Source organism: Tupaia chinensis, unplaced genomic scaffold, assembly GCF_000334495.1.
Source record: "Tupaia chinensis unplaced genomic scaffold, TupChi_1.0 Scaffold000478_3, whole genome shotgun sequence".
NCBI classification, from domain to species: Eukaryota; Metazoa; Chordata; class Mammalia; order Scandentia; family Tupaiidae; genus Tupaia; species Tupaia belangeri.
Genome location: NW_006159990.1, coordinates 2,322,561 through 2,340,698, shown reverse-complemented (window position 1 = coordinate 2,340,698; position 18,138 = coordinate 2,322,561). Strand labels below are relative to the sequence as shown.

Below are 18,138 nucleotides of genomic sequence, written 5' to 3'. Positions count from 1 at the left end.
TCACCAACATAGGGATAAGTCTCCAACCTATACATTTTGGGGAATGCATTTGATCATAGCATTCTAGTAGTTGCTAAGTAGTGATATTTTGATACTATCATTCCACTTCAATTTAATAGTTGACAAAATGAGAGACTGTTTCTTATTTCATTTATTTATTTTGATATTAAAAAAATCAGTGGTATGCATAGGTTCTATCCATTATTTAAAGTAAATATTGACAGTTTTTATTTTTGTGTTGGTATTTCTTCCTTCAGATCTGCTGGTATGTTATGTCTTTAGGTGTTCTGATACATTTATAACTATTAATATCTTTCTGTTGAATTGACCTTTTATCATTATGTAATGATCATATTTGTCTTGTGACAGGTTTTGATTTAGACTATTTGTCTCATGAGTATAGCCACCCCTGTTTTCTTCGGTTACTATTTGTAAGGAATAGTTTTTTTCATTTCTTTACTTTCAGGCTATGTGTATACCTCAATCTAAAGTGAAATTCAGTCCATCATACAATTGGGTCTTGTTTTTTTTATCCACTTAGATACTCTATGCTTTTGAGTGAGGGTTTTATTTCATTTCTATTCTGAGAAATTATTGATTGATAAGGAGTTGCTACTGCTAGTTTTTTGTTTTGTTTTGTCCATTGTGTAGTTATTTTGTTCCTGTCTTCATTTCTAAATATCTTGAAGATAAGAACTATGTATTACCAATCAACTTATTTCATGTGACACCTAACATAATTTGTTAGCGTAATACAGCTGTTTAGTTTAACTGAATTATGCATCTTTTACTTCTCATTTTCTAGATTATTTTGGTATTTCAAGCAAAGAAAATGAAATTGTTTGTTCCTAGGAGTATAGATTCAACTATGTGTCACTTTAAAATCAATTGTGTTTATTTTTACAAGAATTCTTTTAGCTTCTGCTTTATTTTATTGATTACACAGTATAGTTTAATGAGTCAAGCTTGTTGGTGTGGTCACAGTGTATTCATGCAACAATACTGTAAAAATATTAGGCCTGTGGCTTGAGGGTTAAGGGGGCTATATCCCATAGTACTGACTGCATAGTTTGAGACCTGGACTTGGTGGCTTGAAAAACACTCCAGGTATGTGTGCATACATGCCCAAAATCCTGAGAGAAATGAAATATGGAGGAGAAATTATTGTGGTGCAACTATTCCCCATGGGTGGTACTTTCTCCTTCTTTCTTTCTCTGACTCTCTACAGTGAGTGCACACGGTCTCTGGCAAACAAACAAACAAAAAAGTATGTGTAAATAAATAAATACATACACACACACAGACATATATATATGTAATAAAATATTTATGGGAGGCTATCCTTAGAAACTTGAAGAGTAGAAAGTGATATTTTGATCGTCTTATTTTCAACATTTAAGGAGGGTATTTGCTATGACACGATTTTTACTAAGCCAATATATTAATATGGCTACTAAATAAAAATTCTAGACCCATGTGCCAATTTCTTTGCTAACAGTCCATTTTCATGGCTTTTTGTTAGAGAAAGAGAAAATTGATATGATGGAATGCAGAGATGGAGAAGAGTTAGGACACCAGGTAGTGTCAAGAGAAGTTTTAACGATCAATATTGTTTCCTCAGTTTTGTTGATTGGGAGGTTTATTATGTGCACATACAGAGACCAGCAGATAGTGTAAAGGTTACTTTGCTGAACTCCCACATAGTTGACCGTGGTTTGGATCCTGGACCCAGCAGCTTAAATTCATACCGGGTACTTATATGTGCGTGCCCAAAACCGTGAGAGGAGAATGGAGGAGAAGGGATTGTGACTTGGCCCTGTCCCCTGGTGGAGGAGGGGGGGTGGTGATTTTTTGCTTTCTGTCTTTGTCTCTCTCTGTCTCTCTGGTGAGTGCATGTGCTCTATACCAAAAATCTCTCTCTAAAAAAATGTGTACATACATGCATTTATATATCTGTACATTTTATATTGTATTATATATATATATATATATATAGTATACATGTATACACACAAATAAATACATGTGCACATACACATGCCATATTTATTTAAATAAATTCAGTACACATTAACAGATGGCATAATGATTATGCCACTGGACCTCCATGTGGCTGACTGTAGTTTGAATCCCAGACCAGTGGCTTGAAAATCATGCAGGGCATGTGTGCATGCATATCCAAGATCCTGGGAGCAGAATCAAGGAGAAGGTATTGCAGCGTAGCCATCTCCCAGTGGGGGATTATTTCTCACTGTTCCTCACTCTCTCCCTCATGAGCACACACACCCCAAGGCAAAAACTTCTTTAAAAAATTTAGTAGATACAAAATCTGTTCAAATATTAAAAATATATTCATTTTTCTTAAATAAAACCCCCAAAAAGTATATCTGACTAAATGTAATTGACATACAAATGGTGATATTTCCAAATCAATACTGCCATTTTTTCTAATCACATAGATTCTTTAACAGACATCAATATTTGATGTTAGTAATTAATATCATAATTACTTTTTTGAAGAATTATTTTATTTAACTTTATTTATTTATTTATTTAATTTGTCCAGAGAGGGACAGTGTGAGAGAAAGAGAGGGAGAAAGAGAGAAAGCAAACCATCAGGTCCAGAACTCAAACTGCACTCGGCAATGTGGGAGTCCAGCACACTTAACCACCATGCCACCTGCTGGCCCCAATAATGTACTTTTGTAACTTTTCAATATAACAAACTTTATGGATTTTAGTTTTTATTTTTACTACATTGGAAAATATTTTGAGGTCACGTACTAATTATCTTTTTCAATAAATTGCAGCAGATCATTCACTATTTTGGAGTTTAAAGTATGTCATCATGGCGAAGTTTCGGAGGAGGACTTGCATCATTTTGTCACTTTTTATTCTATTTATTTTCTCTCTGATGATGGGTTTAAAAGTACTGAGACCAAATACAGCTACATTTGGAGCTCCTTTTGGACTTGACCTTCTTCCAGAGCTACATCAACGAACTATTCACTTGAAGAAAAATTTTGATTTAAAAGAAAGTGACAGAATCAACAGAGAAACAAACACAAAGAGTTCCAAAAGTGTGGAAATCACGATGAAACCTTCCAAAGCCTCTGAACTTAACCTGGAAGAATTACCACCTCTGAATTATTATTTACATGTATTTTATTACAGTTGGTATGGAAATCCACAATTTGATGGTAAATATATTCATTGGGACCATCCCGTCTTGGAACATTGGGACCCTAGAATTGCCAAGAATTATCCACAAGGGAGACACAACCCTCCAGATGACATTGGCGCCAGCTTTTATCCTGAACTTGGAAGTTACAGCTCTCGGGATCCCTCTGTCATAGAAACCCACATGAGACAAATGCGCTCAGCTTCAATTGGTAATTATTTTATGTATGGATGTGATTGTATGTATGTATATGAAAACTTTTTCTAGAACGTTAAATTACTAGGCTTCACATTGTTATTAACTATAATATATTGGTAAACTCATGTGTCCAAGTTAAACCGTATATATTTGTTAAATCCAGGCAAGCACCTTTCAACTCTGCCATGAAAGTATATTTTTTATTTCTAAATATTGAGGGATTTGAGTTCTCTCTTTAAGAATAGAAATCAATTGATGTTTCTCAAAGATTTGCACCTTTTTAAATACAACCTTAGTCAAGAAGTAAAATATTTCTATCATCTAGAATGTTTTATCATGTTTCCCTTATTTAGCCTCATTCCCTTACCCCACCCAGGAACTATGAATCTGATTTCATACAGTGTTTGTTAGTGTTTTGTTACCATATGAGGAGTATCTTCCAGTATGTGTGTTTGTGTGTGTGTGTTTCTTTTACTAATAAGCACAGTATTTTGAGATATACCTATGTTGTTAACTATATCCAATAAATCAGTCATTTGTATGGGCTATCTAATGTTTAGTGTTGTAAGCCAGACTATAAAGACAGGCATTGGGGACCAGCAGATGGTGTAATGGCTACGTCGCTGTACTCCCATGTAGTTGACCACAGTTTGAGTCCTGGACCCAGTGGCTTAAACTCATGCTGGGGGAGTATGCGTGCATGCCCAGGTTTCTTTATTTTGGGGGTTTGGGTGTGGCCATCCCCCATGGGGGATGATTTCTCGCTTTCTAACTCTCTGTTTCTGTCTTTATCTTCCTGGAGAGTGCCTGTGCCCTATAGCAAAAACCTCTCCCTCCAAAACAAAACAAAACAAACAAACGAACAAAAACAAGTATGTTTTTATTTTATTGGGTCATTGGAAAAGTCATGACACATTTTTCCATAGAAAAACATGCCATGACTTTTCTGATGAACCCATATTTATTTTGTAATTGCTCATAAGTTTAAAATGTCCATCTTTAAATTAACTGGTGAGACTTTATTAGTGATTACTGTTGTTCCTACCTCATTTATGTTGTCCATCCTTCCTTTCCATCACTTATTACATATTTTTAGGCTAAGTATATGAAAATACAGAATTTAGAGCCTGAGAAGTCTACAGTGTTGTTAATATACTCTGTAAAACCTTCCTGTTTCAGTTGCATTTGTCTTGTCAAGGCCTGTAGCAGTAGAGCCACAGAAACTCAGGTGTCACATTTTTCTAGCTTTCCATGAAGACATGAACTCACTAAAGAGAAATGCCAGGCTCTTTGAAGAAATCAATGTAGAATTCTGTGAATCTGCATCCAGTGTACAAGATTACTTGTTTTTCTTTTGGAAAATAACTGTTCTTCCAACTATTTATGAAAATTGCACTTTCTGGTATATACTTATAACTCTAGTTTCTGTGTTCTGTCTGGATTATGACAGAAATAGGCTTGGTATTATTACCAAAATAGGCTTGGTAAGTCTAGATACATTTTCTTCTATGTGGTGAGTATGTATGTGTATATCTATATTTACTAATCTACTTTTGAGGGAAGAACCTTTTCTAATATTTTTTCATTGAAAAATTATATTTCAAGTCTTTATCTTTTTTTTTTTTGAATACTGCCTTGTTTTGTCTATCACAAGTTTGATTGGGCTGACCTCATAGTGTAGTTATTCATTGCTCTGCATTGGGAGCCAGATTTCATGACTGACCTTAGTTTGACCCCTGGCCCTTCAACTTGAAAAACACACAGCATATGTATATGCATGCCCCAAATCCTGACAGGATGGAAAAATGGAGGAAGAGGGTGGTGGTGTGATCATACCTTATTGTGGGGGTACTTACTTTCTCTCTCTCTCTCTGGAGAGCACACACAACATCTGGCAATAAAACAAAATTTAAAAACCTTTGCTTGATTGACAAAGAAAGTAATTTGTTTTTGGAAATTTTAATTCTCTTTATACAATTGAATGTAAACAGTGAAAGATTTTTCCTCAGTTATAAATATAATCATTGTATTTACATGTATGTTTATAACATATAAACATAAGTATGTATATTTATAATAAATGTGTAAATGTTATATATAATATATAAATGTCATACTGTATATAATATAGTTTGAATTAGAAAGAGATTTCAATTCACACTTAGCTATGCGCCTAATATTTATAAAAATCTTTTCCCCATGTACTATCTTATTACTACATGCTGAGCATCCCTAATTCAACAATTCAGTATCTAAAATGCTCCAAATCAAAATTTTTGAGCACCAACATGACTCCACAAATGGAAACTTTTAACTCTAGTCACTTAACCTCATGTGACTGTACTTAAAACACTAAAATATAAAAATACTTTATAAAATTATCTTTAGGCTCTAAGATGTATATGAAAAATAAATTTTGTTTTTTAAATTTTCATCTTTAAGATATCTCACTAGGTACATGCAAATATTCCAGAATCTGAAAAAAATCCAAAATCTGAAACACTTCCAATTCCACACATTTCAGATAAGAGATGTTCAGCATTTGTATCATGTATATAAGGATTAATTATTCCTAAGCAGTAACAGTAATAATGTCGATAGTTTCACTGTTGCAAATATGTTACTTGTGGTCAGGGTAGTCAAATCCTAATAGAAGAAGAAGAAAAACAGTAAAAGAGATACAATGTGAAAGGAACTGGACTTGCTGTGTTGTCTTCGAAGACGGGTTAAGGGTTTAAGATAGGTTTAGTTCATGAGCTAAAGTGATGGTGTCTACAAGCCTGAACGACAAAGAAATGAATTCTTTCCTAGAGCCTCCAGAAAGGAATTTAGTGCCCTTATTACTGAACTTAGCCTCTCAAGATCCATGTCAGTGGGGGCCAGCAGGTGGCATGGTGGTTAAGGATCCCAAACTCCCAAATGGCGAACCGCAGTACAAGTCCTGGATCTGGCATCTTGGTTTCTCACTTTTTCTCTCTTTGTCTCTCTCTCTCTCTCTTTCTCTCTCGCTGTGTCCCTCTCTGGTCAGATTTTTAATATGACTTTTTTTTTAAATCTTAAGTTAAATTGCTGTGTGAAGTAATTATACTGTTATATCACAGTATACAAATTGATTTCCTGCTTTTACAATTAGAAGTGCTGTGAGAATAAATTCTAATCATCCAACTTTTCTGTTGAAAAGAATGATAAATATTGGTATTAGTATTATGTTTAAAATTCAGTTATTGTTATATCAGCTATATTATAATAACATTATGATAGGTTTGTGTTCAAGTCTTTTAAGCAAAGGATCACTCATACTTTCTATTCCTTGTAGATAACTTAGCCTTATCATTGTAAGTTGTCAAATGGATACCTTTATATTTTTCATATATCAATAGTTTTCTAAATCCTCAGTGGGATAGTCAGACTAATGGTACCCAAAATGTCCACATCCTAATCCCCAGAATCTGTGACTATATTCATTTATAAAGCAAAGGAAATTTGGGTTGTAGATATCAAAGGCTGCTAAACTGACCATGAGATGGCGTTGTCCTGCATTATTTTGGTCAGGGTAGTCAAATCCGAATAGAAGAAGAAGAAAAAACAGTAAAAGAGATACAATGTGAAAGGAACTGGACTTGCTGTGTTGTCTTCGAAGACGGGTTAAGGGTTTAAGATAGGTTTAGTTCATGAGCTGAAGTGATGGTGTCTACAAGCTTGAACGACAAAGAAATTAATTCTTTCCTAGAGCCTCCAGAAAGGAATTTAGTGCCCTTATTACTGAACTTAGCCTCTCAAGATCCATGTCAGTGGGGGCCAGCAGGTGGCATGGTGGTTAAGGATCCCAAACTCCCAAATGGCGAACCGCAGTACAAGTCCTGGATCTGGCATCTTGGTTTCTCACTTTTTCTCTCTTTGTCTCTCTCTCTCTCTCTTTCTCTCTCGCTGTGTCCCTCTCTGGTCAGATTTTTAATATACATGCATACATACATGAAGTTAAATAAAATAATTCCTTTAAAAAAAGCTACATGTCACCTACAAAACTGTAAGGTAAAGTTATATTGTTTTAAACACTAAATTTGTGATAATTAGTTATGGCAAAAATAGAAAAGAATCCTTAGCAAAGCATAATATTTTTTTTCTGTCCTTCAGTTTAACACTAAATATTTATTGACTTTTCACCGTGTTCCAATCTTGTAATAGATTCTGTGGACATTTAGATGAATTAGTCAAATACCCTGGTCTTTCCTTTGGTTTCATTGTAGTTATTTCAAAACTATTAAAAAAAATCAACATTATGTATGTTTACTTTTCTGAATGTTACCTGAAAGCAAATAATACCTGGTTTTGTAAGTTCCCAATTCTTTTTCTGTATCTCCTGCATTCAACATGTATATGCAAAAGTAGGACAGATAGAGGTTAAAGTAACTTAGAAAAATAAACTAGATTTTTAAGGTTTAAATGTACCTATTAATATTTAACATGATCTCATAAATTTTGCCTTAACGTAACTGTTTCATTAAGTTTAAATTTATATCTGTGGTAGTATTCCATATAGCTTTTATATTGCCTTAGTTGTTTTACTATGTGAGTCTATTGATTACTTCATATCTTGGCACTTTATTTTTCTTTTTCTTTCCTGCTTTTTTATGTTCCTTGCAATTGTGTTTCCTTGAAATCATGTCATCTTGTAAAAGGTTGTAGACACTCTGATAAGCAGTTTCTATCAGTGGAACATGGACATGCCTTTCTTACTACTCAAGTGTAGACATTCAGTTTTTCCAGCTTTATTTGTTAAGAAAACTATCTGCTTCCATCAAGTTGATCTTCCACCTTTATAAGAAATCAGATAACTATATTTGTTTGGATTTATTGATACTTAAAGACTCCAGGATGATTCATTGATCCTTTTTGCCTGTACAATCTCCAGTACTAGCCTATCCTGATTATTGTAGCTCTTTAATAGGTCTTGAAATGAAAAGCTTTTTCCTGTTCAAAATTGCTTTGCTTTGACTATTTTAATTAATCTGTCTATCTTTTCATAAAAATTTTAGAATCACCTAGTCCATATCTACAGAATATCCTGGTGGAATTTCAATTGAGCTTACATTGAATTGATAGATCATTTGATGGAAAGTTGACATAGTAACACTATTGAATTTAATTTTTAACAATAATGGCTTGAATCTTCCATTTTATGAATGTGATATCTTTGTTTGGGGCTTTAAGATTTTTTTGTAGGTTTATATAATTTCTAGTTTACAGATCCTATACTTGTTTCATTATATTAAGCCAAAGTATTCCTTTTTCCCCCTTGGCAGTACTATTGTAAATAGTACTATTTAAAATTGTGTATTTTTCCCCCATCACTTATTTATAAAAACACAACTTTCAAAAAATATATTGACCTTGTACAGTTGTCCTCCCAATCTGAAGGGAATATGTTCAAAGTCTCTTGGTGGATGCCTGAATCCATGCTAAACCCCATATATGCTGTTTTTCCAGGCTTCTAACCTAGTAGGCTACTAGCTGAATGACAGGCAGCTAGAGTGTACAGCGTGGATGTGCTGAATGAAGGGATGATGCACATCTCAGGTAGGACACGGTTGGACAACATGAGGTTTTATCATGCTACTCAGAGTGGCACATAATTTCAAACCCTCAATTTAATTGAATAAGAATTGTGAGCAAGGATATCGTTGACACTTTCTGAATCTTAGAAGAAAAAATCTTCCACCATTTAGTGTTGTGTTAGCTGAAGAGTTCTTGTGTCATTTGTCAGTCAAAGAGATTCACTTCTATTCCTTGTATTGAGAGTTTGATCATGTTGATGTTATTAAATTCTTTTTCAGCATGTATTAATATGATCTGTCTCACCTTAGTTTTTCATGTAGTGATATGTATGAACTGATTTTCAAATGTTGTGTTGAACTTTACATTTTTGGAATAAAACTTTCCTAGATTTGGTTAATTTCCCATTTATTGATGGGGATTTTTTTTTATTATTATTCATCTTTTTAAAGGATTTTTGTTTCCGTCCACATTCATATGCAATACATATCTGTGGTTTTTCTTGTTCTTTTTTATTATTTTGTTATTAGAGTAGTGCTGGCTGCATAATGTTTCTTTAGAAGCCTTCTATTTTCTGGATGAGATTATGTAGAGTTGGCATAAATTGAGTATCTTATATCCAGAATGCTTGCGATCAGACATTTTGAGATTTTGGATTTTTTTCATATTTTGGGATATTTGTGTATAAATAATCATATATTTTGGGAATGGAAACTGGTATAACATGAAATATATTTATGTTTCGTATACACTTTATAGGCACAGCCTGAAGATAATTTTATTCAACATTTTGAAAATGTATTTATTCATTTATATCTTCTATGAGCTAGAGAGGCTGAGTCTGAGTAAAAGAGAAAGACAACACCCACAACAAGATCTCGATGCAGTGATCCACATTCAGACTTTAGCCAGACCTGGGTCTTAGGCAAATAAATGGCATACATAGGACAATTTTGGTATTTGAACCAGGAACTTTCCAATGTGGGATGGCCTCAAAGAATTTCCATGCTTTACTGCTGTATTACTCTCTGGACCCTATACAATATTTTTGTATTACAGAGTTTTAATTGTGACCAGTCGCATGAGGTCAGGTGTAAAATATTCCATTCATGTTATCACATTAGTGCTCAAAAGTTTTGGATTTTAGAGCATTTTGGATTTTGGATTTTCAGATTAGAGATGCTCAACCTGTGTAATTCTTACATTTTTAAAAAATAATTATTTTGGGACCAGCAGGTGGCATGGTGGTTAAGGTGCTGGACTCTCCCATATGACTGACCACGATTCAAGTCCTAGGACTTGGGGGCTCACTTTCTCACTTTCCCTCTCTCTATCTGTGTGTGTCTCTCTCTATGCTCAAATTAAAAGATGTGAATGGATGAAATAATTACTTAAAAAATCATTATTTAATTTTGCCCATTGTTATTGTTATCATTATTATTATCATTATTGAAGTTTACCAGAGAGAGACAAAGAGAAGGAAAGTGAGAAAGCAAGCTCTCAAGGCCCAGGACTTGAACCGCCGTCAACCATGTGGTAGTCCATCCACCCTAACCACCGTGCCACCTGCTGGCCCAAATAATTCTTACGTGTTTGGTAGGGTTCATCCGTGAAACCATGTGAACCTGGTGTTTTTATATTTTAAAACAATTTAATAGATACAGTATATTTAGATTATCTATTCCTTTTTAGATGAGGTTTGGTAGTTTGTATTTTATAAAGCAGTAGTTCCCAACCTTCCTGAATACAGGGACTAGCCTTGTGGAATACAATCCTTCCACAGATAGGAGCGGGAGGAGTGGGTTGTACCAGGATGACCCAAGTGCTCTACATCCACTGTACAGCCCATTTCTACCAAGGCATCGACGGCATCTCAGTGTACAATGAAACAATCACACGCAGGTTTCCTGTTTCCATGAGAAGCTAGTACTGGACCTAATCCAACAGGAGTCTGAATAAATGTTGTCTCATTCATTCATGCTTTGTTTCTTTTCTCCTGTTTTGCTTGGTCATTTGTCTAAAAGATTTTAGTAACGTTATTTATACGTTCAGTGAAACAATGTCAGGTTTTATCAATTTTCTTTGGAAAACAGCGTATATTCTTTTATTGTTGAAGGGAGAATCTTACTAATATGAGTTCAAGTTCTTGGTGGTAGTATTCAGGTCTTCTCTATCCTTGCAGATTTTCTGCCGGATTGTTCTATCAGTTACTGGTAAAGAAATATTGAAGACCAAGAATAATTGTGAGTTTACATATTTCTCCTTTTAGATCTGTCAGCTTTTGCTTTATATTGAAGCTTTTGTTAGGTACAAAAGCAACTAGGATTGTTATATTTACGATGACCGAATTCTTTTTTATTAGGAAAAATTTTCTTAATTGTTGTTCATCTTGTTCTGAACTCTACTGTGGCATTAATGTAATTGTTCCAAGCTTTCTTTGATTAGTGTTTTTTGGGTATACCTTTTTTCATTATTTTTCTTTGAATTTATCTCTGTCTTTATACTTCAGGGTTTTGTTTGTTTGTTTGTTTGTTTGTTTTTCCTTTTGATTTGTTTGTTTTGTTTTGTTTTTGTACACGTCCTGTGGTTGAATCTTGCTTTCTTAATAAATCCAATTTGAGGCCAGCAGGTGCCATGGTGGTTAAGATGCTGATTCCCACATGGCTGACTACAGTTCAAGTCCCAGATCTGGTGACTTGAAAAATCATGCTGGGTAGATGTGCATGTGTTCCTCAAATCCCAAGAGGAGTGTGGAGGAGAAGGGATTGCAGCATGGCTATCCTCCTGGGGTATGATTTCTCACTTTCCAGCTCACTGTGTGTGTGTCTCTCTTTCTCTCTCTCTCTGTTTCTCTCTGGTGAGTGCACATACCTTATGGCAAACGCCCCCCAAAAACAAAAAAATACAAAAAAAAAAAAGCAAGATAAAAATCCAATCTGAAAATTATATCTTTAAATTGGTATGGATAGATCATTTGCATTAATGTGATTAGATTATTTTTACTTTAAGTGATTATTTTTATATCATTAAATTGATTAAAATCTACAATCTTGGGGTCAACCACAGTGGCACAACTGTAGTACAACACTCCTTGATGCTGGGACTTTATAGGTTCAAGTACTAGAAATTCTGAGTGCATGTCAGACATGCTGTGATCCTAGCTGACTGAGGCTGGGGATTGGATTGTGGTATGGGGACCCTACTTAGGCCTATGTCTCTCTCTCTTTAACTTTCTCTTTGTGTCATTCATAGAATGAATGAATGATTTCTTAAAATCAGCTATCTTGTTAGCATCTTCATATTTCTTTCATTCTTTTTTCCCTTTATTTTCTCTTTTGGACTAATTCAATAATTTTTATCATTCTGCTTATTCTGCATTATTTGGTTATTTATAATTTTTTATTTGTTTTGAGCTGTTTAACCTAGAGTTTCCCAAATATACCTTCATATAATCAGAGTTTGAACACAGAAGATATGCACTTAATTTATAATTTAAGGTTTTACCACATATATTTCTAATTTCTCCCTACCATACTGTTTGCTATTATTGATGCTGTTTGCTATTATTGTCATACTTATTATATTAACTAAAACTCCATACATTACTATTATTACTATAGACCAGAGGTCCACAAATATTTTCTGTATAGAACCAGCTTGTACATATTTTTAATTTTGCAGTCCATTCTGTTTCTGCCACTCAAGTCTGTTTTAATAGTGTGAAAATGACCATAAATAACATGTAAAAAAGGCTTAGAAGATTTGACTCATGATTTGGCTCATGAGTCACAGGTTTTTAAAAACAGATTAGCTTTTATAGTTACTAAAGTATGAAAACAATTACACAATGTATTCCGTTTTCTGTGTTCCCCATATTTCAGTGTAAATCCAAGTATCTTTCTAGTATCATATCTAGTCTATCTTTAAAGTTTGTTATTTCTCATAGCATTGATCTGCTTGTGATAATTTCTTTCAAGTTTTGTTTGTAGCCTTTATTTTGAATGATGTTTTATCTTTGATATTTTTTTAAAGTGTACTTTTTAAAATTTTTTTATTTAAATTATTTTATTTAACTTTATTTATTCATTCATTTATTTATTTCAATTTGACCAGAGAGGAAATGAGAGAGAGAGAGAGAGAGAGAGAGAACAAGCTGCCAGGTCCGGAACTCGAACCGTAGTCAGCCATGTGGGAGTCCAGCACCCTTAACCACCTAGCCACCTGCCAGCCCCTATCTTTGATATTTTATCTGCTGCAAAACTCAGTGGGCAGCTTTAGGGAGGGTTATTTTCTTTGTAATATAAAAAATCTCTCAGGCTAGCCCTGTAGCAGTGGTTAAGCACCCTTTAGAGGAGCTGGATCTTATGTGACTGATGGTGATTTGAATCCTGGCCCTAGAGTCTTAAAAAGTATGACAGGTTGGGACCAGTAGATAGGATAGTGGTTATGTTGCTGGACTCCCAGGTAGTCAGTTGCAGTTGAGTTCCCAGACTCCACAATTTAAAACTCACTCTGGGTGCCTATGTGTGCATACCCAAGATCCCAAGTGTGGCCATCCCTCTGGTAAGTGATTTCTCACTTTCCATTGTAGGGTGCTTTCTCCCCTCCCTCTGCATGTGTATGCATCGTTTGGCATTAAAAAATAAGTTACTCCGTTTTCTTGTCTTCTGTGTTTCATGGCTTCTGATAAGTGTCTATCCACTCTAATTGATTTTGGCACTTATCTTTCCTCATGTCCTCTGAACTTCTTGTATCTATTTGTTATTAATTTTGCAAAAGTTGCAGTGATTATTTATTTTTTTCATTGTCAGACCACACTTGCACTTGCCAGAGAAAAACAGAAAGAAAAAAGAGAAAAAGCATCTCCCAGTGGAGCATATCATGCCATAATTCCTTCTCTTCCATTTCTTTTTTTTTAAGAATTATTTTATTTAATTTAATTTATCCATTTATTTATTTATATTAATTTGATCGGAGAGGGAAGAGTGAGGGAGAAGAGAGAAAGTGAGAAAGTAAGCCGCCAGGTCCAAGGCCCGAACCGCAGTCAGCCATGTGGGAGGGAGTCCAGTGCCCTTAACCACCGCACCACCTGCCGGCCCCCATTTCTCTATCTTATCAGGATTTTGGGTGTGCACACACACACATGACTGGAGTGTCTCTCAAGCAACCGGTCCTGGAATCCAAACCTCAGTTTACCGTGTGGGCTCCTGGTCCCTTAACCATTAGACTATAGGACTAGCCAGTGATTATTTCTTTAAATAAAACTATGTCTTCTCAGTTTTGAATTAAATGTGTGGAAGAACTTTGATATTTTCCCCAAACCTATTAGATAATGTTGCTCACTATTTTTACCCTATTTTTTTTTTCTTTTGGCTTGCCTTGAAGTTTTGTAATTTTTTCCTCAGCTCTGTTGAGTTTGTTAATGAGCCTAGTGAAGGCATTGTTCATCCCTTTAATGCTTTATTTTTTTCATTGATAGCATTCCTATTTGATTCTTCTTTTATTTATTTATTTATTTTTTTGGAGAGGTTTTCACTACAGGGCGTGTGCGCTCGCCAGACAGACATAGAGACAGAAAGCGAGAAATCACCCCCCAGGGGGGATGGTCACGCCACAACCCCTTCTCCTCCATTCTCCTCTCAGGATCTTGGGCATGCATGCACACACGCCCGGTATGAGTTCTAAGCCATCAGGTCTGGGACTTGAACCGCGGTCGACTATGTGGGAGTCCAGCAACATAGCCATTACGCTAACTGCTGGTTCCCACCTATTTGATTCTTCTTAATGTTTCCATCTCTCTGCAGAAATCTCCCATCAGGTCTTGCGTAGTATCTCCCTTTCTCATTAGATACCTTAACATATTAATTATAGTAATTTTAAATTTTCTTTGAAAATTCCAACATGAGTATTGAATGTGAGCATTCTTCTGTTGATTGCTTTGTCTTTTGGCAGTGCACTGTTTTTCTTGCTTTTTCATATGTGCCTTACATTTCTTTTGTTGAAAGTATGTCATCCCGAGTAGGATAGCAATAATGGTATTTGTGTCTAGAAATGGGTTTATCTTTTTCTCTGTTAGATTTTTAGTCTCAAAAATGTTTTAAAGAAGCAGTATGTAAGTTTCCTTTATGTTACAGAACATATTACAAGCTCTGTGGGGTTAAACGTATCCAAATTGGTTTGCCATTATACTATTTTCATATTAAATATTAGTTGCAGTTACTATTTTAGAACTCTTACTCTTTTAATACATTCTCTCATTTACTGTTTTGAAAACAGACTTTTCGTTAATAAGTTGAATTTTTTCACCATTTTGGAAGTGTGGAAATTGAAGTAAAATATCCTATGTAAGGATGCACACCTATCAAAAGACAGAAATTAGGACTTGGTTTTCCAGGCATATCTGATTTTATACCCCTTGTTTTAAATATTAGTCAATTTTGATGTATCATTTCACTTTTAAAAAGTTGGGGGTGGGGCTAGTAGTGGTGTCTTTGTTAAGGTGCTAGACTCCCACATGGCCAACTATGGCTCACGTTCTGGATCCAGTGGCTTGAGACTCATGCCCGACACGTGTGTGTGCCCAAAATCCCGAAAGGAAAATGGAGAACTATGGCTCACGTTCTGGACCCAGTAGCTTGAGACTCATGCCAGGCACGTGTGTGTGTGCCCAAAATCCCGAAAGGAAAATGGAGAGGGCCTTGTGATGTGGCCACCCTCTGGGGGAAGGATGATTTCTCACTTTCTGTGTCTCTCTCTCCTCTATTTCTACAGCCAGTGCATGTGCCCTATAGCAAAAATCTCTCTCAGTAACAACGACAACATCAACAAAAAGTTGAGGGTATTAATTATATTGAAGGTTTTTGTGAGAAGTACTATGGTAGGGATGACTTGAGAATTTCCAAGCAATTAGAATGATAGAAATATGCTGTAATAGGTTTTACTTATGAATGATCCTTATCTGCCTTATTTTAGAGTCCTTCTTGGTTACTCTCAAGGATTCTCTACCACTGTAAATAACCCAACTCTCCTCAGAAGTAGGACAATCATTGACTTCATTTCCAGGACATTATGTATTCAGTGCTAGTAAGTGCCACAGTCCCAATGACACTTACAAAGATAAATTGAGCTGTGGAATATAGCATGAGGATAGAATAAGAGATGTGGAAGTCATAATTGAGGCAATAAAGAAGCTGAAACATAATAAAGAGGTTAGAGAGAACAAAGAACATTCTCTCCAAGCTTTAGAGTATACCTCCAGAGAAGACAAAAGAGGAACAGAAATCATGAAACAAGAATGAGGTGGTTAGCATGTTAGAATCAAAATAATCTGGCAAAACAATCTAGTAAAACCTTCTGTAATGTTGAAAATGTTCTTTTATTTTCTTTTGTCCAACATGGTAGATAATACTATCCACATGTGGCTGTTGAGCACTCGAACTATGTCTATTTGAGTGAGGAACAGAATTTTAAAACCTTAGTTTAATTATAATTTATATGACCAGTGGGTATTATGTTGGTCATCATAGGATTAGAGTGTAATAAAGCTGGAGGAAGAGAGTAAAGAAGAGGTAGAATAGAAACCATAGTATTTAGATGCAAAAATGCATGTCTGGTGTGTGTGTGTGTTTGTGTGTGTGCACGCGTGTGTGTTAGGAAGAAGCTGTAATTGGAGAGAGAGAGAGCAAAATAAGAAACAACTGAGAATAGGTAGAAAAATGAGCCAACATTTACTAGGCACTATAGCGTGGGTAATGAAAATTTATATATATACTTAGAATATAACATGTAAAGTATAAACTATCTGTGTTTTGGTGATGAAGACAGAAGAAGGGAGACGATAATTTGCCCTTAGTTCATATAACTAATAAGTGATGAGATATTTGAATTTGTATGTTTAAAACCGATGCCTATTCTGCTATACTAGTCCTGTTTTTTTTTTTTTTTTTTTTTTGCTATAGGGTGCTTGTGCTCACCAGACAGAAAGTGAGAAATCACTCCCCAGGGGGGATGGCCACGCTGCAATCCCTTCTCCGTTCTCCTCTCGGGATCTTGGGCACGCATGCACACACGCTCAGTGTGAGTTTTAAGCCACCGGGTCCGGGACACGAACCGTGGTTGACTATGTGGGAGTCCAGCAACATAGCCATTACATTAACTGATGGTCCCTGCTAGTCCTTTATCTGTTAGAGAGAAAGAGAGATTAATTTGAAAAAGCATAAAGGTAACAATTTTCTCAATTTTTCATGGTGAGTACTTGTTTTAAGGATTATTTTATTTAACTTTATTTATTTATTTTAATTTGACAAGAGAGGGACAGAGAGAGAGAGAGAAAGCAAGCTGCCAGGTCTGGGACTTGAACTGCAGTTGACCATGTAGGAGTCCAGTGCCCTTAACCACCACGTCATCTGCCAGCTCCTAGTATTTATGTTTTTATCCATGCTCTTTTATTTATTTACTTACTTGCTTACTTACTTACTTACTTATTTTTGGAGAGGTTTTTGCTGTAGATCACATATGCTTGTCAGAAAGACAGAAACAGAGAGACAGAAAGTGAAAAATCACCCCCTGGGGGGATGGCCACACCGCAATCCCCTTCTCCATTCTCCTCTTGGGGTCTTGGGCACACACACATACGTGCCCAGCATGAGTTTAAGCCACTGGGTCTGGAACTGAACCCCTGGTCGACTACATGGGAGTCCAGCAACATAGCCATTACACCAACTGCTGGTCCTGTATCCATGATCTTTTAAACTGTCAAAGCAATTGTTTCAAAGAGTGTATGAAGGCAATATCTGAAGTTCTAGAAGATTCGTATTTGACTAACTATTGTTAGAAACTATTTGACTAACTCTTGTTAGAAACAAGTCTGCTGTTACTAAAAACAGAATTTGGTTTTTAACCTCATAGGAGAGTGCTTTGCTCATCATTTTGACATGCTTCATGACATAAGCTTTTTATTGTTATTTTTCTCATGTACTTTTTCCTGCATTTATTTTTGCTTAAAATAAATTTTTCATAGGTTCTATATTGAGAAGATTTTTATTGCCACTCTTTTTTTCATTGGTGGTATTCTTCTTATAAACTGTTTGTAGGCAAACTAATCAATGTCTACAGACACTTATTAACATTCTTCTCTAGATCATGACTCTCTTCTTAGATAGCCAGAGATACCCAAAAACCCTATATATTAGAGGTTATCTTTTATA

The 18,138-nt window shown here is 35.3% G+C and overlaps 1 protein-coding gene across 4 annotated transcripts in view; it reads left to right on the top strand.

The window, feature by feature from the left end:
* Positions 1-18,138, top strand: part of MANEA (mannosidase endo-alpha) — a 35,409-nt gene that overhangs the window by 5,787 nt on the left and 11,484 nt on the right. For 2 of the 4 annotated variants that reach the window (XM_006156109.3, XM_006156111.3), the window contains exon 2: positions 2,811-3,392. In XM_006156109.3, the coding sequence (XP_006156171.1) occupies positions 2,849-3,392 (544 nt within the window). In that variant the 5' untranslated portion in view covers positions 2,811-2,848. Of the gene's footprint in view, positions 1-1,558; positions 1,579-2,810; positions 3,393-18,138 lie in introns of those variants that run through there. The other 2 variants (XM_006156110.3, XM_006156108.3) reach the window with 2 other exon arrangements.